At 39.1% G+C, this 24,233-nt stretch overlaps 1 protein-coding gene across 1 annotated transcript in view; it reads left to right on the top strand.

Annotated features, from left to right (window-relative positions):
* The window catches only part of F5 (coagulation factor V), a 32,321-nt gene that overhangs the window by 622 nt on the left and 7,466 nt on the right, over window positions 1-24,233 (top strand). The window contains exons 2-18 of the mRNA XM_057364196.1: window positions 2,740-2,831; window positions 3,823-3,945; window positions 4,983-5,195; window positions 7,986-8,129; window positions 9,072-9,293; window positions 9,825-9,990; window positions 11,303-11,480; window positions 12,535-12,637; window positions 13,008-13,219; window positions 13,964-14,114; window positions 14,801-15,013; window positions 15,711-17,616; window positions 19,658-19,823; window positions 20,945-21,181; window positions 21,648-21,858; window positions 22,837-23,016; window positions 23,939-24,055. Of these exons, the coding sequence (XP_057220179.1) occupies window positions 2,740-2,831; window positions 3,823-3,945; window positions 4,983-5,195; window positions 7,986-8,129; window positions 9,072-9,293; window positions 9,825-9,990; window positions 11,303-11,480; window positions 12,535-12,637; window positions 13,008-13,219; window positions 13,964-14,114; window positions 14,801-15,013; window positions 15,711-17,616; window positions 19,658-19,823; window positions 20,945-21,181; window positions 21,648-21,858; window positions 22,837-23,016; window positions 23,939-24,055 (4,634 nt within the window). The remainder of the gene's footprint in view (window positions 1-2,739; window positions 2,832-3,822; window positions 3,946-4,982; window positions 5,196-7,985; window positions 8,130-9,071; window positions 9,294-9,824; window positions 9,991-11,302; window positions 11,481-12,534; window positions 12,638-13,007; window positions 13,220-13,963; window positions 14,115-14,800; window positions 15,014-15,710; window positions 17,617-19,657; window positions 19,824-20,944; window positions 21,182-21,647; window positions 21,859-22,836; window positions 23,017-23,938; window positions 24,056-24,233) is intronic.

Here is a 24,233-nt window from a genome sequence, read left to right as displayed (position 1 = left end):
CCATGGTTTGGTAATATTTCAAAAACTTTAAGAATTTAGAACTTTAGAATTTGCTGAAGAAATAAATATGTTCCGGTTCGAATGCTATCACTTTCACTTAAATCAGAACCAGATGAACTTTAGAACTAACTGTGTGGTTTCTGAGCTCTTCAGGAGTTTTGTGAAATGTACATCCTGAGTTCTGATGCATAGAGGTTGTAAGAACAAGCATTGCTCTGCTTCATTAAGCAAAAATACGAATTCCATTTTTTTCAGATAGCATTGCAGAGTGKCCAGCCTACCTGCATCCACCAATCAAGCATGTAAAATATGTTATTTTTATTACCACTACTATCCTTAGGATTATAAACACTGCAAGTGCACTGCTACAGTGTGCTAGATTACAGAACTTGGACATAATTTTAAATTCTGTTAAAATTGCGCAAAACAATTACTAAAAAATAAACATTAAGATTAATTTAAAATTACTTGTTCTCCTACATGGAAAGGGGTTTTTTGGGTATTGTTGCTTTTTTAATATACCTTGGTGGATGACTTGATTTATTTTTGGGTTTGTGATTTTTCTTTTTTCATAAACATGTATTGCATCTCAGATTTTATTCCTAAATAGGTATTGCATCTCAGGATAATATGAAAAAGATATTTTCAGTTCAGATAACAATTAGAAAGTCATTCTTTTTTCAAGTTTCTGTGACTTCTAAAACTCCCTTGAAAATTTAATACATCTATGTAAGCACAATGTCAAACTGGCAAGATTGAAGAAAACAGGATTTAAGTGTAGGAGTGTGAAGCCAAATGCCATTTAAGTATTGGCCCAGGCATGTAAATTTACTAGTTAGAACTTCATTCTTTTCTGCACTGGATGCATCAATATAAGCATCAGCTACTGTTTTTTTGAATTCCAATTGTGGACGGACTATTTTAATGCAGTAGAGACTAACAAGACTGTCTTGAACCTCAGCTGAAGTACTTTGGGATAACCCAGCAGTATTTTATATGCAATGTCTATTGTGCTACCTCATATAAGTATTTAGAGCAAGTCACATACCAGATGGGTGTAATGMATTTTGTAGAACTTACAGAAGTTTAACTAAAAGCCAAAACATACAAACAAGCAAACAAAAACCAACAAAACCCCCAACTGACAAATAGCCAAACAGAAAAATTAAAAATCTCACAACACAAATATACTTACTGAGGAAGGGTTAGTGGCTTGGACYCCGAAGGCATTGGAATATGTAACTTGTGCTGATTTCAGTAGAAGCTGAATGTCTAAATGCAGTGTGAAAACCTGATACTTTAGTGCTTTTAKTTCTAAAAAAACTGAAGAGAGGCTGAAAAGAAAATAACTCCTTCCTGAACTATTTCCTTAATTTGGCTAGAAAAGGACACCTACCTTACTTCTGTGTCAGTTTTATCTTCACAGAGGTTTGTTACCATGTACAAGTGATATTTATTTATAAGGCATTTCAGAGCAAAGTGAAAATGTGCTATCTGTGCATCATGCTGCTTCAGTTCCTAAAAGTTATGTAACTAGACCTGCTGCCGTAGTGGAAGATTTCTGAAATGTTAGCGTGCTACGTATTTAGTTCCTCCTCATGACACAACTGGCACTGATAAATTTCCTCTTCTACCCCACTGTCTTGCGTGCATGTTGTCTTGAACATTATCTCAGTTAGGGCAGCGAAGGTTATGAATCCCATCTTTCCCCTTAAGAGTTAAACAAGATTTTATCAGTGACTTTAAGGAGAAGCAACTTAATTGAAACACAAACTGCTTCTGCCTGACTGCTGTGGTGATAGTATTACAGGGGAATTTACAGTAGATCTTTTTAAAGAGATCTCCCCCTTATGGATCCTGGATGCCACTGAAGTCAGCTCTCTGTGTTCTCTCTGCTCAGCCTCCCCGTGTTTGAGGAGCCCATCAGATCCTCACTGTCAAGTGTGCCTGAAAGGGAATTACAAAGAAAGCAAGTGGAATTACTGTTGGGTTAAGTTACCATACATACTATAGCCAATCAACCAATAAATGTGAAAGGCTGTTACTCTTCCTGCCGTCTTCTCATTGTTTCCATTGCAGAAGTGTTGTGTGCTAATTTCCTTCTGCTTGCCTAAATGTTTTCTAGGAAAACATTGTGTGGTCTGTTGGGTGCCAAATCATTTACGTAATAAGACTAAGGGCATTTGCAGTGTTTCTTGCTTTCTAACTTGCTCTGAGATCCTTAGTTCTTGTCAGAGAACTGTTTTGCTCTTGCCTCCAGAGTCATTGCTGTGACAGGAGCTTGCTGTTAATKCTGTTGTAGAAACCTTCTGGTGAGTCTAAAAGTTCAAGCATGGGGCAGAGTAAAAAGAAATTTGGGGTTCTTTTGCTGTGTATTTTTCAGATGCTTTCTAGGTTAAAGCATGGCTGAGACATCTTCCTCTGTGTCTTGGACAAACAAAGRCATCTTTACCCTAGAATCAAAAAGACATATAGAAACCACCAATAAAATCAGGGATGTCTAGGTATGGATATTAATATGAAATTATCTGCCTCAGGAGCATCATCGATTCAACAGAGTAAGAAGGAGAAGGGAAGACACTACAAAGACTTGGACTGTGTGCTTTGCCTTCAGCAAAATGTGCAAGTGATTAAACGAATTTCCAAGATTCATTTTTTGAGATATCCATTAAACAGCAGTGGCATCTCTGAGAATCTTCATCTTTTCARTATTTTTTTTCCTAATTCTTTTGCTTTCAGATTGGAACATTCAGATCCTGTGTTTAAGAAAATTTCTTACAGAGAATATGAGGTGGATTTTAAAAAAGAAAAACCAGCAAATACATTTGCCGGTAAGCAGGAATGAAATGTTCTGAGTATTTTCATTTGTTGCTTGTTTTAAAGCCAGTGGCAACCTAAGCAAGCTTGTATTGTTGTGTCCATTATTTGCATATAAACAAAATAGGCACAGGGGATGAGGTCTCTCCAGTGCATCAACGAGGCTTCCAAAGGCCATAGAGAGGTTTGGCTTTCAGTGAATGTGGCTCTCTGCAAATCAATTGCACCAAACAAAGTTTTTCCCTTTGTTTTTTGCATCTGATGAGACATACCACTTGAATTCAGTTTTGTATGGCACAGCCGTAGTAATGACACTGTAGATTCACATGAAAGGAGTCTAAGGCCTGAAGCTAAATATTTACAAAATAGTTTACAAGAAAAGRGACTAACAAGCCAAAAATTGTCTTAGCAGTTTCTTCAATTGTTTATTTTTGCAACATGGGGAGTAGGGATACAAGCTTTTGTAATCTTTTGCGGGAAATGCCTCAAGAATTTTGCAGTGTGGAACTGATTATTTATTTGGATAACRTTGGGGACGGAAAGATCTTTGTTCTATGACTTCTGGCATTCATAGTGCTGCTTAATGTGTTTGAATGCCTTCTTCTAAACTATTAAACTAAAAAAAGTTTATCTTCTAAAACTATATCATTAAATTGTATGTGAAAGATTCCTAGAAATTTCCAATGAACCTCAAGATGAATCCTTTGATAAAATTCCTCTATCTGTAAATAACGTTTTTTTTCCCTAAATCTACTGTTGCCTTATCCCTAATCATCTTAGTTGCCAGATGCACAGTTTATAACATTTCTGACTATGAGCTGCAAGCTTTAAGTCCCCATATGCCTTTTTATGGGTAAATCTTCATTGCAGTGTTACTACATTCTCTGCATTAATTTTGCATCTTGTACCTTGAGAGCTAATATTTTCTAATTGGGCAGAAAATTCTTCATTTCACTAGACATACTGTTTTAATAATATATTCCTCTTTTTCTTGAATAACTMCAGGACTTCTGGGACCTACTCTGCGTGCTGAAGTGGGAGATACTTTAGTAGTTCACCTTAAAAACATGGCTGACAAGCCAGTCAGTATTCATCCCCAAGGCCTAGTTTACAGCAAAAATGAAGAAGGTAAATATTGTAAAAACTCCATGTTTTGTTCATTTATTTGTAGACTACTGAATGAAATGTTGAGAGGGGTYCAGACCAATGTTTGAGTCTATGTGTAACACAAATATCTGTTGATCCTGGACTGCAAYTTCACATCCATTATTATCAGTGCAATGCTAGGAATGTGAATGTGATATGCAGTTTCCTAACAGTCCCAATCATGCTGTTCTGATACTCAGCRTGTAATGCTCAGCTTCATGGTGTTTTGCACCACACCCTCATGAGACTAGCAAGAAGAGATGATAAACTATGACCAAATGAACAGTAAAATGTCTGTACCAGCACAAAATGAGTTTGATTAGGGTGCTGCTTGGAATGCCCTGCCCTGGGTGCTGAGCCTGAACTCTGACCTGCAGTTTACAAATCTGTGCAAGGCTTTGTTTGTTGTGTGGGTACAAAAAGAGTTTTGTAACTCCATCTAGTGAAGTTTAACAGAACATCTCGTTGGAAGTGATGGGCAGTTCAGTTTGACTGCTTTCCTGATTACTGTTCACTTTACACCTCAGATTTTGATTCTCTGGCTCCCCTTTGTGGTATTGCAGATCTGTTGGGTATGGCAGGCATAGACATGAGCCATTACTGCTCAATATGTGGATATGCAGTGTACAAAAGGCCTAAGGCAGCAAGGCAGTGCCAGCCCCTGCAGTGGCTTTATGACAGACAGTTAGAAAGGTGACAAAGTGGGCAGCATTCCTATGCAGAGCATCAGTTAGCAGAGGCTGAAGCTTCATCCCATCCTAACCCTAGGCAGACTGATGAAGAGCCCAACCTTTTGGCGTAATGACACTTCTAGGAAATGTTTAGTCTGTAAGAAATAGGTCAATGATGGAATAGCTACTCTCCCCCTGCTACTCTCAACGATGTGTGAGGGGAATCACACTGCAGTGTCATATAAGCAAGAAACAAACYAAGCTTTTGGAACTGATTGTAGGAGGATATGCCAGGTGTTTTAATTGCTCTTTGTCTTCATGCCACCTTGCTGACCTTTTTCYTGGCAGGCTCCCTGTATGATGACAGAACATCACATGCAGAAAAGCGAGATGATGCTGTACTTCCAGGACAAGTCTACACATATGTGTGGGATATATCAGAAGAAGTTGGTCCAAGAGAAGCTGACCTTCCTTGTCTTACTTATGCTTACTATTCTCATGAGAACATGACAATGGATTTTAACTCTGGTCTGATTGGAGCACTGCTGATCTGTAAGAAAGGTAATGAAATGCTTTAAGACTACTATAAGGTAATATGTTTTCATTTCTTAACAAAGTTRCAGTTGTGTGATAAAGATAAACATCTTTACATGCAGTGTAAAACAAATGGTTTTTAACATCCTTCTTTTAGATGTTAAAGTTTTAAATGCCAGCTTTCATGCAATGCCATCCTGTAATTATAGGATGGCCAGAAAACATTAATAAATAGATCCATTTGCCTGTACTGGTTGCATTTTCAGTTGCTTAGCTGCTAAATATATGACCRCAAATTTCCTGTCTTAGAATAAATTTTTTTTAAACTTCATTCAAAATGGTTTGGCCATTTTGGAGAATAAGGCAGGAAACAGTTGTTTYATCCATTGTCTTTTAARGGCTGTCYGATYAAGAGCCTGGAGCACTCTCTCTTCYKTAGCAAGGGYTTAAAATTGCTGAGCAATGTGTCTTTTGCTAGTCATTGGAAGATACACTAAATTTGAATAGAGTGTGAGACTTACAATTGTTTTTGCATGCAGTCAGAGGCTTTAGATTTTAGTAGTCTGAACCATTGAATTCCATCTCTGTTATTAAGAACTGGTGACTTGTAAGACTTGTAAATAGCTGCTAGATACATATCCCTGGTTTGAGGGATGATTTAAGCAAAATGCCATTGTGTAAGCTAGTTAAACTACTTACTAGTCCCTTAACTCCTAAGTTTTTTCAAGTTATGTATCCTTCTCATAGCAAAAGCAGTGTGTCATATTTAGCTTGATTTAGTTTGACTCGGAAATTTTGTGTAGATTGTAGACTGCATGGACTTGGACCTCGAAGCTTCACTGAAAGTAAACAGAACACTGGTTCAGTGTGGGTTGCACAAGGACGCTCTCCTCACACACTGATAGATGCCCATTTTATTGCAGAACACTCCTGCTTGTATCACCTCAAAGSTGTAATACATTAGTATTAATCATGTTCCTCCTGGATTTTTTTTATGATTGGTGCTTTTAATGTTATCTAGGACTTGTTATTTTCCTMATTTTCTTGGGTTTTCTTTTTCTGGGTTTTTGTGTATACATATATTTTATTATGGCATGCTGGTTGAGCTAATCTGGGCAAATACTTTGAAACCACTTCCTTCTCAGGCTTCTCAAATTCATGCATTGTGGGCTTGAGTTGGATATGAATTTGAGATGGACTGGTGTGACCACTATCTTCAAGACAATTTGAGCATGTGTTTTCTAGCTAGAGCAAAGTCAAATGGCTCATTATACATATTTTTAAGATCTCTGAACACAGTTTCTTTGAGTGGGTACTCTGTCTGGTAGAGGTACAATGTGCCTGTGTGTTTGGTCTGCCTAGTGTGGAGTTAAGCTTCTTCACAGCAGCTCATCTGGTGCTGTGTTTTAGATTTGTGGCTAATTAGCATTGAAACTACAATGTGTGTAGTGATTATACAATGATACACAAACCTGTGTTTGACCTGTGGCTGAGCAGTGCTTGCACTGCAAGGCTTTCTCTTTTTCCAGCTTAGACCTCCCTGGATGAGTGGGTGGGAGGGAACCCATCTGGGCAAACAAAACAAATGGACCAAAAGGATGTTTTCTGCCATTAACATTGCTCTCCAATAAAAACTGAAGGCAGAGGAAGAAGAAGCACTGTGGGGAGAATGAGGGGTGTTGCCTTCCAAGGTGACTGTTTTTGAGAGACTGACTGGGCATCAGTCCACTTGCGGGGCATCACGAGTGATTTCTTACGTGTTGCTTGGTTTTTTCCCCTTTCTATCACTTATGAACCGTCTTTGTTGACCCATGATTTTTCTCAGTTTAGTTCTTCCTGTTCTTTCTCCTGTCCTATTGGGGATGGGGAGACATTGAAGTGGGTGTTTGGCTCCCCACAGTCTGACACATGAAGAGGCGGTAAATGTAATGAAAAGTGGACTTTCAAGTTAAAACTCTGCCTGAATGTTCTTTGTGTGACAAGTAGATAAATTCCTCTGTTGATCTGAAGCTTCTTTTATGAAAGAAAACAACTTTGGAGCTTCTCATAAATAAAAAGGATCATATTAAAGATAATTGGTTCCACTGCCTCTTTTTGTACGTAGAATAATCATCAAGTTCCCAAATGTTGAATTCCTGCAGTGTAGAGGGACAAGATTATGTACTGAGAGTAGCAAATGGAAGTTTTTGATGTGAACAATGTACATAAAGAATCAATAAAATCACACCAGTTCTGTGTGGCATGTCCAGAATGAATTCTACTTCTTGWTGGAAATTGCATCAAKATCACAAAATCATCTAGGACAGTTTCTTGTAACTGATSCAGTGTAGCAGTGTGTGTTGATGTSTTTGTGTGTAAATGTTGTTTGCTGTGTGGYTGGTTTTAAGCTTTTTAAAGGTGCTGATGAACTCAGTGCAGTGCTTGAAAAGGTGCTGTTCACACTGATGGTGACTCTGCCATCACTCTTCTCCTTACCTCACTGTCTGAAAAGAGAGGGCAGCACCTGACTGTGAACAGCAGGTRTTTGACACTCCCCTTCATTAAGGTGATGTCTGCAGCACATTGCCAGAAATTGTCTGAGACAATTCATTGCATGATGTTTATCTTCTCTGGAATAGGACAGACTTTTAATTTTGTGGTCGCGCAATCCAAAAGTACGTGGAGAAATAAAATCACATTACAGGCATTCTTAAGGCCTTGTTTTGATCAGGCTCAGCCAGGTGAAACAATCTCATTAAATGCATTAATGCAACTGTATGGATGTGAAATCTTCTTTATTTCTGCTTCAAATTAAGACCTGTTGTTTCTCTTTCATAGGAAGCCTAAATGAGGATGGGTCACAGAAACATTTTGACAGGGAATATGTACTGATGTTTGGTGTGTTTGATGAAAACAAGAGTTGGCAAAGATCAGCTTCAGTCAAGTACACCATTAATGGCTATGCTGATGGAACGTTACCAGGTACTGTTTCAGGCATGTGTGAAATGAAACTAACATTGATGAACACTGAATATGACCTTTAGTTGCTTTTCATGCACAAGAATGGGAATGTGAAGAAATGGGATACACAGCCTTTTTTAGAATGTGTCCATGAGCATCCAAATTCTAGAAGAAAAACTGTGCTGCTAGAAGGAYGTCATGCCAAATTACTGATAGGAACAGTAAGATTATTTCTTAGAAAAATTCTGCTTGAAGAACAGGATTACTAACTTCAGAATAAAAACTCAGAATGTTCCTCATTTTTTAAAATAAGCTAATAATGAGAGAGTGAAGTGGTTATGTGAACTGTTGGTTTTACAGGATTGAGAACATACTGGGTGAAAAACTTCCTGACAGTGGAAAGTCAGGTATCTTTAAATTACTCAATTAAATGAGAAGACTAGGAAGATGGTAGTGGGGCTGTTCTGTTGCTAACGCTTTTCGCTTATTCTCCTAAGGAGCAACTTTTATGTATCTCTCCCAGCCATTCAGCAAATACAAAATGTTTCATTAAGTGGGGCTTTTTTTAAGCAAATATTTGAGAGGGTTGTTACTGTCACTAGGTACCACATCATTCTTTAGCTTAGATCCTTGCTCTGTTCCTTCCCTGCTCTGATGCCCCCCTAACTCCCCAAACAAGGACAGTCAGCTTTCCAAAAGAAGGCACTGKTTTTTTRCCTTSTTTTGCCAGCTCATTGTAAGTCAGTTTGTCACTTGCAGGTAAGATTTAAACACCTATCTTCCACTGACTTACAGGATTTTGGTATCTATTCCATTTACACGCTTCTGGAACTTCCTCTTGTTGCACTGATCACAGCAATTTTTTTTAAATTATTTGAGTGAAGATTCACTTTAAACCCAGTGTGCACAGAGAACTTGCATGATTTGCCTGTATTCTGAACCCTACCCCTATGTCTCTTTCAGATTTAGAGGCTTGTGCGTTTGACAACATTAGCTGGCATTTGATAGGAATGAGTTCCAAGCCAGAAATTTTCTCCATTCATATCAATGGCCAGTCCTTGGAGCAAAGAAATCACCGAGTTTCTGCTATTAATTTGGTGGGAGGAGCCTCAACCACTGCAAACATGACCGTGACTGAGGAAGGAAGTTGGCTCATATCTTCTCTTGTCCAGAAGCACCTGCAAGGCAAGGAAACATCTATTTATTAGGCACCTGTGGAGCTGTCCTTCTCTTCTTCGTGTCCCAAATGGCCTCTACTGTTTTACAACAGTGCAGTTAATCTGTTTCAGGTGGTTTTGTCATTTCACTAAGAAATTGCCRGAGAACAGGGAGTTCTTTGGAAGTGCACAACGAACTGAAAGATGTTCTTATCTGCAGCTTTACTGCAGCATGCACATCACAGAGTAACAGTGAATCAATACCCCATCATCTAGATCTCTGTGATCTGTTCAGATAAGCACCATTAAAAATAAGTAGGGAACCACCTGTTTCCTGAGAAATAGTACTTTCAGCTAAGGGTGCTTCAATTGGATGAAAATATTTGCTGTTCATTTGAAAGTAGTATGTTTCAGCAATAGTTAGAATTCTGTTTTGAAGAATGAGAGAAACATCTCTCATATAAGAGCTGCAAGATATATTTTGGGGATGAAAAAAACCAGCTGAAGTGGTAAGAGTTCCTCAGATGGGAAATTACTGGTCCTGTTTCCTCTCAATTAGCTGGAATGCATGGTTATCTCACTGTAAGAGACTGTGGGAACAAAGAGCTGAAGAAGAGTCATCTCTCCTACAGAGAACGTCTTATGGTCAAAACCTGGGAATATTTCATTGCTGCAGAAGAAGTTACCTGGGATTATGCTCCAAGTATTCCAGACACACTTGACAGGTAAAATAATACTTTGTCAATATAGTAAGGAATRTTTACGTGAAATCACAGGATAATTCTGGTTGGAAAGAACCTCTTTTGATCCAACAGCAAAGTTAGATTGAGTTGTATTGGACCTTAGCCTTTTGTATTTTTATTGTTTCCACGTAGAGGTACCCCTCAGCTTTTCTTGGCACTTTCACAACCTCACAGTGAAAAAGTTTTTCCTTGTATCTAATCATTCTTCCTCATGGTGCACCTTGTGTCCATTGGGTCTCATCTCTTCACTGTGCAGCTCTGAGAAGCGTCTGATCTTGCTTTCTCTATAAGGTCCAATTTGATAGTTGAAGATAAGGATAAGATACTCTCTTAGCTATGTCTTTGCATGACTGAACAAACTGGAATTTGTGCAAATTGCTGTCTCCATGATCACCATGGTGGCCCTTCACTGGACTCTCACCAGATTTGCCTCTCAGAGATCCCAGAATAGGAAGATGACTTAGGAATAGTCCAAAGCACCATACAAGCCTAATTTYTAAAATACTTTCCAGCATCAATTCTGCTGAAATAAACAATCCTTAAGAGGAGGGGAAAGGGAGGGAGGGGATATTTCTGTAGATTTAAAGTTTTTAAAAGTTCATTAAAATAAAGCATTTAGGGAACAGGAGAAAGATCTCTCTATAGATGACTTTAATATCTTTCCTGACAGTCATACTACCTTTACTTAACCACCTYAGTGCTCTGATTTTTCCTCCTTTGTTCAAAACCGCAGAACTTATCCCTTTTCAGTAACCTATTTTAAATTGCAAGTGACAACAAATGTTGCTCTGTGTGAATTCCCAGTGTTTATCCTAGTTTTGCTCTCAGCACTAACAATTTTAATGCTTGAAACCTCAGAGTAGCAGTACTTACTGTATTGTGCCTAACTGGGATAAAGGTTGTATTATTATTCCTTCTGGAATCTTTGCTACTGTAAGCAAATTGTTCTTTTTTTTCTATGCTCAATTATGYCTTTGAAAAAGGAGAACAGTGATTTCTGCTATCTTACCTTGAAAATGTACCTGCTACTTCAGTCTGTTTCTTTCTTGAGTATACTCTGTTAAATTAAATTCAAACTGATACCAATTGCTCAATAATTGAGCATCAGATTATGGTCCAAGATTCCTCTTTCCCAAWTTAGTTTAGAATTTGGGGTGAAGAATATTAGGGTGTAAGGTTTGGATTTTTTTCAAGCAGTGAGGTTTCTGCCAGTTGCTTGAATACTAATTTTTTATTTTTGTAGATGTCACTATTCAAGTTTTGTTGATCTTTTGTCTTTTCCTTTATTTTTAAGGCAGTATAAATCACAACACTTGGACAACTTCTCAAATCTCATAGGTAAAAGATATAAAAAGGCTATTTTTAGGCAATACAGTGATGCCAGCTTCACTAAACGTCTGGAAAATCCTCGTCCCAAGGAAACTGGAATCTTGGGCCCTGTTATCAGAGCTCAACTAAATGATCATGTCAAAGTAAGTAACATAAATACAGTRATTACTTATACTATAGCATGATTTTCATTGAAGCAGAGATACAGAAGAACTAGTTTGATTTGTGTTGTCTGTCAAAAAATATAACTAATGTTATAAATATYGGCCCTGTTAAAAGGTATGATCACAAGTAACAACATTTAGCTTGCAGTTTTCAGCTTCCTCTATAGTTTCCAGTATGCTTTATTTTACATCATAAGCATGCTTCAGTTACACTCTATAAAATATATGTTGGCACTGGTCCAAAATGGGAAAAATCCCTTAGACCTGGGTGGACTTCTGTGGGGATTTGGGTGTGAGGCTGAACTTCATGAGCCCTTCATTTCTTATGTTGGTGTTTCTTTTCTGGCTATTCTAGACAGTGGTACTCAGCTTCCATAATTAAATGTTCTTTCATAAAGTTATACTCTGAAACTACCAAACATTTGCATTACAAGCTTGCGCTGCTACAATATCCTTTTGTCTTTCTGTTGTCATTTAATGATGCATTACAAAGTTGTGTGACCTTTAACTTCTGGAATTTCCACATGGCTCTGTGCCTCTGAATTGGAGTTTAGCATGTTCCTTGTTTTTTTGCTCTCTTTTTTTTTCTATCCTGGTTTTAGGAGGAATAGGCAGGACATTTTGCCTTTTCCTCATTTATCCCCTTTGGGTCTCGGAATCTGGGACAAGATTTGRTTTTAAATTTGTTTTCTCTCATATTGAAGGTTCTTAAGAACTTAAGTGAGTAGGTTCATATTTCCAGACATAGTGTGTGTCTAGTAGCTGGAAGAACAAGTGTTCTTTTTAGGCCTTCCAGAGCCCAGGTGTAAGCAGCTGAACTTCACTCAGTGRGCTCTACAAACTCCATCAGAATGGTATCAGCATCCTTTAGTCTGTGGTTTATATTATTAGACAATATTTATGACACCCTTTTGCCTTTATGGCACTTTCTGCACTGAACCCAGGCAAATTCTACTGTAGTAGGAACTTCCTTATGTATTCAGACAAGGATTTGTTGAATCCTAATTTGTTTTTCATTTGCCTATCAATATAGATTGTATTCAAAAATAARGCCAGTCGACCCTACAGCATTTATTTCCATGGAGTGACACTGTCAAAGAATGCAGAAGGAGCTGATTATCCTCTGGATCCCACAAGTAAAATTTGTAAAATATGTTTTGCATATCACTAACTGTTGTGGATGGTTTCATTGCTTTAAAGGAGGTGCTGTGGCTGGGAATGTGCATGACTGGGASTTTTGTCCTCTGCTTCTGCTTACCTGTTGTGTTTCCTTGTAGAGAAACCAAGGTATCTTCTGCAAAGCAGAGATAAATACCCTCTTTTTGTTGTCTTAGTTTTCTGTTCTTGTTTRTCATTTTAGAGAGAAACAAAGTTCATGCTGAACTTTTGAATATTATCTCAAGGAAGCTTTTAAAGACCTAACTGCACCATTGTCATTAGAAGAGGCAGCTTGATATTAAGATCTGACTCTGAGTTTGTATCATTACTGTTCTTTTTYTTCCTTAGGCAATGACACCCAGAGTAGAGGAGTTGAACCAGGGAAGATGTACACTTATGAGTGGAAAATTGCTAAAACTGATCAACCCACTGAACAGGATGCACAGTGYGTTACAAGGCTGTATCACAGTGCTGTAAATATTGAAAGAGATATAGCCTCTGGACTGATTGGCCCACTTCTGATTTGTAAAAGTGAAGCACTGACACAGAAGGGTGTGCAGGTAACTCATTTGGGCAAATTTTGCTCAAATAATGTCATTTGGTCTACAGTGAATTTAGTTTTGCTTCCCTTAGCAAACGGCTCTGTAGAGAGCAATTAAACCAATAGGCTCCTGAAGAAACAGTCTCCTAACTGTCCACAGCAGTAAAGGAATTATGTTCTACATTTCTGAGCAACAGCTAGGAAAGGTCAGCCTGACAAGAAAGTCTATTTCTAGACCTGATAGTAAATTTTCCTGCTTGTTTTATTTTCATAATCTAAAGGCATTCAGGTCTGACCTGGTCCCTTTCTGTAACAGATAACTCAACAGCATCTGACAATCTTGGGTGTCAGTSAATCTAGAGCAACCAAAACAGCATTGGAGACTTCTGGGAGAGTGCTTCTCCTTGCCAGTCTTTGCAGTCTTGCCTGGCAAAGACTTAGGCATCACTTGGGAGAAAAAAAAATGTCAGAAGCTTATACTCGGGTCAAGCCAGAAGTCTAGTGCTGTTACAGAGAGCCCAGTCATAAACCATCTGTGTATCAGCAGTTCTAAAGGCTTTCTCAGTGTTCCACCACAGGTTGGTTGTAGTAGTAGGATTGAAGTCTGGAGCCCAAACTCCCTTCCCTTCATCTCATGGATCACACTTACCAGGACTCTGGTGCAGCTTATGTTGCTAACATARTAAGAAAGAGATTGTAGGATTGAGTTCTTAATACATCTGTCTGCTCATGAAATGTGACTGCTGTGTTGGTTGTCTTTCAGAAAAAGGCAGATGGGGAGCAGCAGGCAGTGTTTGCTGTGTTTGATGAAAATAAGAGCTGGTACCTAGAGGATAACATCAAGGAATACTGCAGCAACCCAGCCACTGTTAAAAGGGATGATCCCAARTTCTATAACTCCAACATAATGCACAGTGAGTGGGATATCAAGATAAATAACATGAAAGCTTATACGAACCTGAGCACTCAGTGACTGCTTGTTCTCAGAAGTACATGTGATCAGGGAGTTCTCCAGAAAGTCGGTCAACTTCTAACCATGCCAGGTGGCACTGGACAAAAATAGGAAATATCATGGAATTATAAAGGTTGGAAAAGGCCTCCAGTATCATCACCTTTGACCCAATACCACCAAGCCCACTAAAACACATTGCAAAGTGCCACATCCTCATGTTTATTGAACAYTTCCAGGAGTAATGACTCTGCCACTTCCTTGGGGAGCAGTGTTCCAAYSGTTACTCTTTCAGGGAAKAAAYTTTTCCTAATATCCAACCTGAAGCTCCCCTGGTGCAACTTGAGGCCATTTCCCCTTRTTTTATTGCTRGTTGCCARGGRGAGGCTGACCCATGCYTTGCCACTAGGAGCCAGGCTGGCTCTGGAGCCTGAAGCAAAAGCAGGGTTTAACTAAATTTTGATGCAGCACCCTGCTGCTTTAGAGATACTATTTCCAGAGATGGCATCTCCATCAGGACTACCTTGGTTAGAGCCTGTGCCAGTCTCTTTCCACATGCAAACATGAGTCCAGTTCAGTGGACTGACATTAAAGAATGGGAGGTTTTAAAACAAAAATACCGAGACCACTTTTACTTTGCTTTTCTTTTAGCAATAAATGGCTACGTGTCTGACAGCAGTGAAATCCTTGGATTTTGCCGAGATACTGTGGTTCAGTGGCATTTTTCCAGCGTTGGCACTCATGATGAAATTGTCTCTGTTCGCCTTTCTGGACACTCTTTTCTCTACCATGGGAAATATGAAGATACATTGAACCTTTTTCCAATGAGTGGAGAATCAGTCACAGTGGAAATGGACAATGGTGGTAAGTGGAGGAACTGTAGGGAAACAGTTTTTATTTTCTTCTCTGAAGATCCTAGTTTCCAAAGAGAGAACTTGCCTTCTGATAAGGTTTAGGAGGAATTATAAAAACTTTTAAATTAATCTGAAATGCTTCAGATTGGCATCTTAGTATTTTGTGTCAGATTGGAAATTCAAATTGCTTTATTCCTATTGTACTTATTAAAGATCATCTGTTACTCATTCATAAGCTTTAAAACACTGTGTTTGTCAGATGTTTGCCAACATTGCCTCAGAACATATTTGTTCTGCACAGARTGTTCTGTGTACCAGTGCATACACCCCTAAGGACAGGATAAAATTGAAACTTTATCTCAAGAAGTCTCTTCAGACATCTTAGATCTAGATCTAAACATAGGATCCTTTAATTTGTTCTTTCTTTTTCATATCCATCTCTTTCACGGGTTATTTTTGGATTCAGGTTCTAGTTATAGATTAATCTATGAAGGAGAGTTCTGTCTCCTAGATGTATTTATTTACATGTGCACTTAGRTATTTACATTTATTAATTACTTTTCATTGCAATGAGAGCTCAGGAATATCCCAGATGGAGATTAGCACTCTACTATAGCAGATGCTGTAGAAGCAACCTCAACAATTTGCCTTGGCCATTTACATGACGGACAATGTCCACTCTGATGACACTTTTATTTCAATTGCAGGTACTTGGCTTTTGGCATCCTGGGGCACCCCAGAGATGAGTTACGGCATGAGGCTGAGATTCAGAGATGCCAAATGTGACTATGAGGAAGATGAAACATTTGATGTTGTGAATTTAACTCCCACCAAGACTGAAAGGAAGGCTGTTTCCACCTCAGCTGAGGAAGGTTTGCTAGAAGAAGAGGAAGAGAAGGAGGAACTGGATTATCAGGATTACCTGGCTTCCATTTACTCCATCCGAAGCTCAAGGAAGGCAGCAGGAGATGAGGAAAAACAAAATCTTACAGCACTGGCCTGGGATCAGTATGAAGACACTGATGCCACGAGTTCTGAGGTGGCAGCTGGCTCAGGTCTGACAGCTATAAATARTAATGGAACAACAAACAAGTCTAAGTTCTTAGAAACTCATATCACCCCCCTTCCCCCAGTCAAGGCCGAAACATTCCATTTAAATCACACATCAGTCGTAGCAGAAGAGGATTTATTTTTAGCTGTCACAAGTGATGGAGAGGTYGATTTGGTATTTGAGAATGGAAGCCAAAGCAACTATGAAATACTTCATGGTAACATGTCTGCAGGTGAATACTTGCTGACCAATGGGGAAAGCCCAGTGAATGTTGCAGAAGAGCTTCTAACTGGTGAAAAGGATAATGAATTTCTTCCAGAAAAACATGAAGAGGAAAGCACAGGAAGAGGAAATTATACCACTAACAGGAAAAGGCGAAGCTCACTGGCCATGAAGTTTTACTCTGTCCAAAAGATGAATGCCCTTCTAAATTATATCCGAAATAAAAATGTCTCATTTTCTGACAAAGACAATGCATCTCATTCTGTGCCTCATACAGAGAACACAGCCAATCAAACCATGGTGGGAACTGGCCAGCTTCCAAATGAATATGATGATGATCTGGAAGAGGAGGAAAAGAAGATGGAAAATGCCATGCATGCAGTTAACTTGACACTTGATTTGGACCTTACAGTAGGAGAYGGGTCTAATGCATCCAGCCTTTCTGAGATCAGGATATCCAAAGATAAACCAGCAGATGTTTTTTCTTTAGATCATACGTTAGGCAATGCAAGCCCTAATTCCAGCCCTGCTGTAGTGAAGAATTTACTAGAAGCATCATTATCTGCAKCTGGGAAATATTCTTCTAAAATGACTGATGAGGCATGGAATTCGGTGTCTGCAAAGACGAGTCTGGGATTAGAAGCAAATTTAGATAAATCTGTTGGTGGTAAGTTAAATCATCATGGCAGAAACAGTACAACATCCATAAAAAAGGAGGACATGAAGAAGTATCAAGGGTTCTCAGATCTAATGGGGAAGAACCAGAAGGGCAGCCACRTGCATCCAACTCAGAAAGGAAAGGAGGGAAACAACAATGGTACCTTGAGTACTTCTGGCACCTTCATCAAGATCCGAAGGAAAAAGGAGGAAGTTCCAAAGTTTACAAACTTGCTGAGCCCAAGGAGTAGAAACCCCAAAAACCCCAGAAAATCCATGGCAGGGTTTGGCCGTACGTTGTTTCCAGGTGGAGCCAACCACACAGACACCACCAGGGTACCCAGTGAGGTCAGCCAGACAGCAAATCTGAGCAGGGCCAGCCATGGAGACACCCTCACCCCRCGGCAGTTTAGGCCATCCATCACAATTGGGCTTCCCCGAGAAGATGGAGACTACGAGTATCCGATAGGAGAATCCTACAACGACGAAAGCTCGGGTTGGGAATACGAGTACCAGTATGTGAGCTTTGATGATCCCTACATGACTGACCCCAAGGTGAATGTCAGCAGGCAGCGTGACCCTGATGACATTGCTGAGCACTATCTGCGCAGCAGAGGCAACGAGAGGAGATACTACATTGCAGCTAAAGAGGTCTGCTGGAACTATGCAGGATACAAGAAAAGGTTTGTCTAAATTATCTGCATTTGTCTTTCATTTGTCACCATCCTGACACCTTCATGAAGAATGTTGGTTCACTGATAAACTTAAAAGGATCTGTAATGTCCCATGTGATCTCCAACATTTCAGTGGCAGAATCATAATTTTCCACAGGAGACTCACAGCCCTTAGAAATGTCAGAGCAAGATTACTATAATTAAGGACAATACAGATAAGAACTCTATTTTTTTTTAACCCCCTTTTATAGACTCACTAGAAATAGTCTTTAATGCATCAGTTAGAGAACTCATTGTAAGAGGTCAAGTGGGAATCTTGCAGCTTGTTTTGTGTACTTGAATGATCTGTTTTACTTGGTCCTTCAGTTCTTGGTACCTAAACACAGGACAGAGACTTCCTCATGCAAAGTCTTTCCAGGAATTGAATGGATTCTTTCCCGGAATCTAGAATGGGATGTGCACATATGCAGATGAAATCAGTTTCTAGCACTAGGAAGAAATGGTTCTGGTGTCTCAGTTCGCTGTTGGAAAATGGGATAATAGCACTTTCCAACTTCACAAGGCTGCAGTATTGAAAAGTATGTGAAAGTTGCTAAGTGATTAACCCCACTGGTGACTGTCTTATACTAAAAGTAAAAATTAAGCTTCATGAAGTATTGCATTGTTGCTCCTGCTGTTTAGAGAAATCACAAGGTGACTGGATCACAAACCCTAATGTTGAGGGGTTTTCTTACATTTTGTCAGGGAAGACTGGCTACTATGCCACAGCAAAGAATATATGAGAATACACTGATAGAAACACTACTAAAAATTCACTCTAATTCATACAGGTTAGGATTAATGCACACCCAACAAGCCATAAAATTCTTTGCCACTTTTCATCAAAAAGCTAAACCAAAATTTGCATAACTTTGGATTTTTATCAAAAGCAGCCAAAACAGGAGCAAGAACATTTTCATTATGCAAAATTAATCTCTAAACATGAATTATTTCTCAAACTGAATTTCTATTTTATTTGATGGAAATAAAAATTAAACTTCTTCACTATTCTCCAGGTTTACTCCTGCCTCACCTCAGTCCATGTAAATGGCACTTGCAAAATGGCAGAAACAAGACAGTTTCTTTGGGCACTTGCAAAATCAATATTTTTTTTATGCTTAGACCTCTGTATAGATCTCTCMAGTGAGGCTCATCCTCAGTTGGTGTGAGCTGTGAATTTAACAGAGCCTATGGCATATCCTGTCTCAGTGTGTTGAAGAGCTGAAAACCAACCTTTATCTTATGTAACTGTGATTAAATTTCTGTGTTTTGCAGAACTGATAATAAGCCACAGTTTTTAGGGAGTYGTAATAGCATTTTAATGTTTCTATTTGAGATCTGGACAGCAGTTTGAATGTCTAAAAACTTACTTTACCATACCAGCTCTCTGATGCAAAATGCAGGTGTTATCAGATGTAAAGATCTGTGAGAYAGCAGCGTGCAGGTGATAGGCTCACTACACTGAGCCAAGCTCCAGTTCAGATTAAGGCTAAGGAAAAAAGAAAAATAGAGCTCAGATGGGTTTTGAGAGACTCGTTGGAGTTTTTCAGTGATAGTTGACCAAATGGTTGAGGGATCTCCTATCCAACGGTAGAACCAGATAGTTTAAACATTGAAGACCATGATTTTCAGAATAATCTGGCACTCATTTCATGGAATCATAGAAGGTTGGAAAATACATTTAAGATCCAACCTTTAACCCGGCACTGCCAGGTCCACCACTAAAGCACATCCCTCAGTACCACATCCACATGTCTTCTAAACATTTCTAGGGACAGAGACTCAACCACTTCCCTCTGCAGCCTGTCCCAGACCCTGGCAACCTGTTTGGTGAAGRAATTGTTCCTAATATCYAATCTAAACCTTCCCTGTCACAGTTTGAAGCCATTTGAGTGTTTATTGTCTATATTCACAGAATTCTAAAATGTTTCTGCTGTATGAGTTCTCAGGTTTCATCAAAGCTATKATTTCTGATTCATGTGTGGGATTTTAATTGGGGTTTTCCTTTCAGTACAATGAGGAGTGACAAAACCTGTAAAGATGGCACCAGACGTAAAGTGATTTTCCAGAGCTATACAGACAGTACCTTTACAACTCCTCAGGATGAAGATGAATACACAGAACATCTTGGCATCCTGGGRCCAGTTATCCGAGCTGAAGTGGACGATGTTATCCTAGTAGGTCAATGTTTTGATTGTGTGTGCAGGATAAAATTCTTACAGTGAYCTTGGAGTATGACAGAATGGATCTAAAAATACCACACATTTCTAAAAGATGATGAAGGGGAAACAGTTTTCAAAGCTAGAAATTACATTGTGGACATGCAAGCACTGTGATGTTTCTTTGAAACACCTTTTTTCTCTCCTGTCCACAGCAAATTTCTTTCTTATGTTTCCCAACATTAAATACTGGCTTATCAGTCTAATGTAAAATGAGATTTAGGTTTAATGTTAATGAAAAATGAGTTTTCTCAGAAATTACTACATTTGTGTTCAAGATTAATATATTACTTTTTGGAAAAATATATCATCTCCTCTAAATAATTCTACTATGTAAGTGTGCTGGATAGTTCTGGTACAATCAACAAAGATGGAGGGGAATTATTTCTCTGGTGATACCTCTGTGTATCTGCATTAGGAAGCACATTGTTATTAAACTTCCCTTCTCTCGTCCTTCTTTATTCAATGATCCAACATGCAGGGATGGACTTAGATAGGAAGAATAGACCTCAGTGCTTTTTTCAGTAGCAGTGGTGTGCAACAGAAGCACACCGAGCTATGTTTGAAACACGAGCAAGAGAAGAAAAAGATTTTATAGCTTGGGACTGTCATTCTCTAAGGAGAGGTAAATATATAATTCCCCTCTCCTGGTGTTTTTCTGGTGCAAATGTGAAGCACTGATTTCAGCAAGAATGATACATACAGAGGTCTAGAGTTGTTTACATTTTTATTGCCATGACTGCAGCAAAGCATCAGAGATAAATTCCCCATTTCCCTGCTTGCAGTAACTAKGCAGCTCCAGGTATGAGGGGCAGCAGTAAATGTCCTGGGAGGCTAGGTGTGGTGGAAGACAGGTAGCTAGACTCGTGCTTTCTGATTTTTCATTAACTACCTGCATCCAAGGTGGTTACTCTGCATGGAGATGGAAAAAGCTCTCTCTGCTGGCTTTTGTATGTACAATGTTGCCTTTGACCTTTATATAAATTTTGACTCTGGTTTGAGGTCATGGAAGTGTAGTGTGTGGAGACTTTGGTTTGGGCCTGAACTGGCTGAACAGAATTTTTTTTTTTTTTTTTTAGGTTCATTTTAAGAATCTGGCATCCAGACCATATTCCCTCCATGCTCATGGACTCCTCTATGAAAAGTCCTCAGAGGGAAGCATTTATGATGATGAATCTACTGCTTGGTTTAAGGCAGATGATGAAGTTCAGCCRAATAACAGCTACATATATGTATGGTATGCAAACACGCGATCGGGCCCTGTGCAGCCAGGAGCAGCTTGTCGGTCCTGGATCTACTACTCTGATTTAAACATGGTAAGGAGATGAAAGTAGAAGTGGTGGTGTTGCTGGGGTTGATCACAGAATCCTAGAAACATTTACATTGGAAGGCATTGCTGGAAATCATCCAGTCCACCACCCCAGCCCAAGCAAGGTCAGCTGGAGTAGTTTGTCCAGGACCGTGTTCAGTTGTGTTTTGAATATCTCCAAATGATGTTATTGCACATAGAAGTGCAAGATGCAGAACGCATTTTTGGATAGCTGTCCGTTCTTTTGGGCCCAGTGTTCCCACCTGATATTTTATTTCTTGCACACAGTTAAGGCAGGACATAAGCTATGGAACTCTAGTAGACTGAGAARGAGAGAGTAAAGGTAGAAGGGGCCAGTAATTCTGGGACCTGCTTTARATTTTTAGGGCCTGATGCATTCCTGCAGAATGCTATGGGGGTTTTTTACATCTTTTGGGAAAACCACTTTTACATCTTTGTTTATTGCCTTCTAGGAGAAAGACATTCAGTCTGGTTTGATTGGGCCAATACTGATCTGTGAAAAAGGAGCCTTCAGTAAATCAAACAGCAGCAGGATATCTACCCGAGACTTTTTCTTGCTTTTTATGGTCTTTGATGAAGAGAAAAGCTGGTACTTYGACAAACATTCTGGCAGGTCTTGTCGTGAGAAGAACCAAGAAACACAGCAATGCCACAAATTCTATGGTACTTCATTTTGCTAAGTATTCCATTTATTGGGGTGGAGGGAGAGATGTTGGGAGAGGTATCTCAGCTCACAGTCTTTTTCAGCATGTGTAAATCCTATGCTTTAGTTGTGTAAGTTGTTTTTGTTGTTATCCATTGTACTCATAATAGTCATGGGTTTACATGTAAAAATTAGCAATGACTGGAAATTTGCTATTAAAATGATGAAAGGACATAATAGACTGAAACTCTCAACAGAAAATTTCTCTCTTTCATTTACATACATATTCCCTCCTATATTAAAAAAGAAATGAAACAAAAGCATCCCTCTTTTCAATAAGAACCTAGTASCCTGACAACTTTTTGCAAGAGATTTAAAAATATTTTAGTAATTTGACAAATCAGGTAGTTCTGTTGAAGTCTTTTGAAGCAGCTGTAGAGCACCTCTTCATGTACCTCTCTGTGGATATAGAGGACTTTGTCCTGCAGAGTTAAGTAAGTGGCTGACTGTTCAAAGGTAATCCTTTTTTCTCTTTGAAATAATGGTCAGTAGTGAAACTCCGTGTTTTCTACCTTTRAAAAGCTGATGCTTGTGTGCTGTGAGTGACCGTGTTTGAAAAGGACAGGTTGAGACTTGGAATCTGCCTTCTGAAAATGTGATCTGAAAATCAGTTATTAATCAAAGATGTCAATTGTGACAGAGTTCCTGTTGAATTGGGAGCTACAGAACGTGGTTTGGATAAACATCTTACATTCATATCTCTTTTTTCTCCTGTCTGGTATGGATCTCTAACAAGCTGTGCTCTGATGAGGTCCCTGGATTTTCTGAGGTCTGTTTTTCATAGACCATAAAGTGTGTTGCACTTTGAATTGGAAAAAAAGATGTTTTTCCCAAGCGCATGAGTTCATTAAATGTTTTGCTAATTTCAGTAATTACATTCTAATGTTTTGAGACCTGTTTTATGAGCAGTTTTTCTGACTGACCATTTTTTTTTTCAGCCATTAATGGGATTACCAACAATTTGCAAGGCTTGAAGATGTATGAAGGTGAAACAGTCCGATGGCACTTRCTGAATATGGGTGGGCCAAGAGACATTCATGTTGTTCATTTTCATGGRCAGACCTTCATAGAGCACGGAGAGCCAGAGCATCAGCTTGGTACCTACACTCTCCTCCCAGGTAAGCATCAGAGCAGAGTTCTAAGTGGTGACCATTGCAGTCTGTCATCATCATACCAATGTAAAGGTGTCCACATGGTGAGAGTTTGGGGTTTTTAAATGTCAGAGTAAGTGTGATACTGAACAGAAAGAACAAGTGGCAGCCCTAGGAGAATTCTTATGCCTGGGGAGAAAGGAAATAGGCTATAAGTATTCATTAGAGTACAGGATAAAGTCCTTTGCCACGTCACTGTCAGCAGTGCCAGTGTACAATAACAGCATTTAGAAGCCTGTGTTGCCAGCTACAAGAGCTCAAGGAAAGAGAAGACAAGGAGATCAAATTGTCTGCAGTAACTAGGAATATAAAGAAAGCAATGAAAGCATGTCATGTGCTTTCTAAAAACTGCAGCAAGCAAGTGAAACCATATCAGTTTCCTGCTCAATCCTTGGCACTCCTAGATTATGCAGAAAGTGAGGGGAAGGCCCATACGTCTAATTTTCCCACCTCTGGTTTTGGCTTCTTTACATCAGTCCTTTTCATTACTTGAACAACACACTGGTGCACCAGGAATAAGCATCATAACCAGCACCACAGAATTAGCATCCCTACATTATGTGATAAACACTGTTCATTACACAGTTCACCATTGCAGGTAATGTGCAGGCATCTGTTGATGCACACAGACATCCAAGGTTTTGTACTTYGAACCATCTGCAAAGGTTGGTTTTGGTCTGGCCACTTAATTCCAATCTCAGTCTCCAGCTAGAATTTGCTTGCTAAGAAAAAAAATCACAGTGATGGTGGAAGTTACTGCTTTTGCTGGAATGTGTATTCGAATTTTCAGGATTAGGTAACAGGAAGGTCTTTGGTTTAAAATTCAGYCTCATTGACATCTACCTTGTAACACCAATGTTTCTAATACATTTCTCTTCCTTTTTTCAAGGCTCATTTAGAACAATTGAAATGAAGCCACAGAGACCTGGCTGGTGGCTTTTAGACACTGAAGTGGGGGAATACCAGCAAGCAGGAATGCAGGCATCCTATTTGGTTATTGAGAAAGGTATTGAACTGAAGTGGTTTTTGGCTCGGGGAGTCAAACTATGAAATCTTCTCTACTCTTTCAGCATCAATTAAAATAAATTTGGGATATTAGTCTGCAAAAAAAAATGACAGAGGAAATTATCTATGATCAATGATATGATGGAGGGGTTACTGTAAATTTGTTCTAGAGGAAAAAA

This window comes from Malurus melanocephalus, unplaced genomic scaffold (genome assembly GCF_030028575.1).
Source record: "Malurus melanocephalus ecotype Western Australia unplaced genomic scaffold, MMel_1.1 scaffold_36, whole genome shotgun sequence".
In the NCBI taxonomy this organism is placed as follows: domain Eukaryota; kingdom Metazoa; phylum Chordata; class Aves; order Passeriformes; family Maluridae; genus Malurus; species Malurus melanocephalus.
Note: the sequence above shows the minus strand (reverse complement) of the source record. Positions and strands in the feature narration are given on the sequence as shown.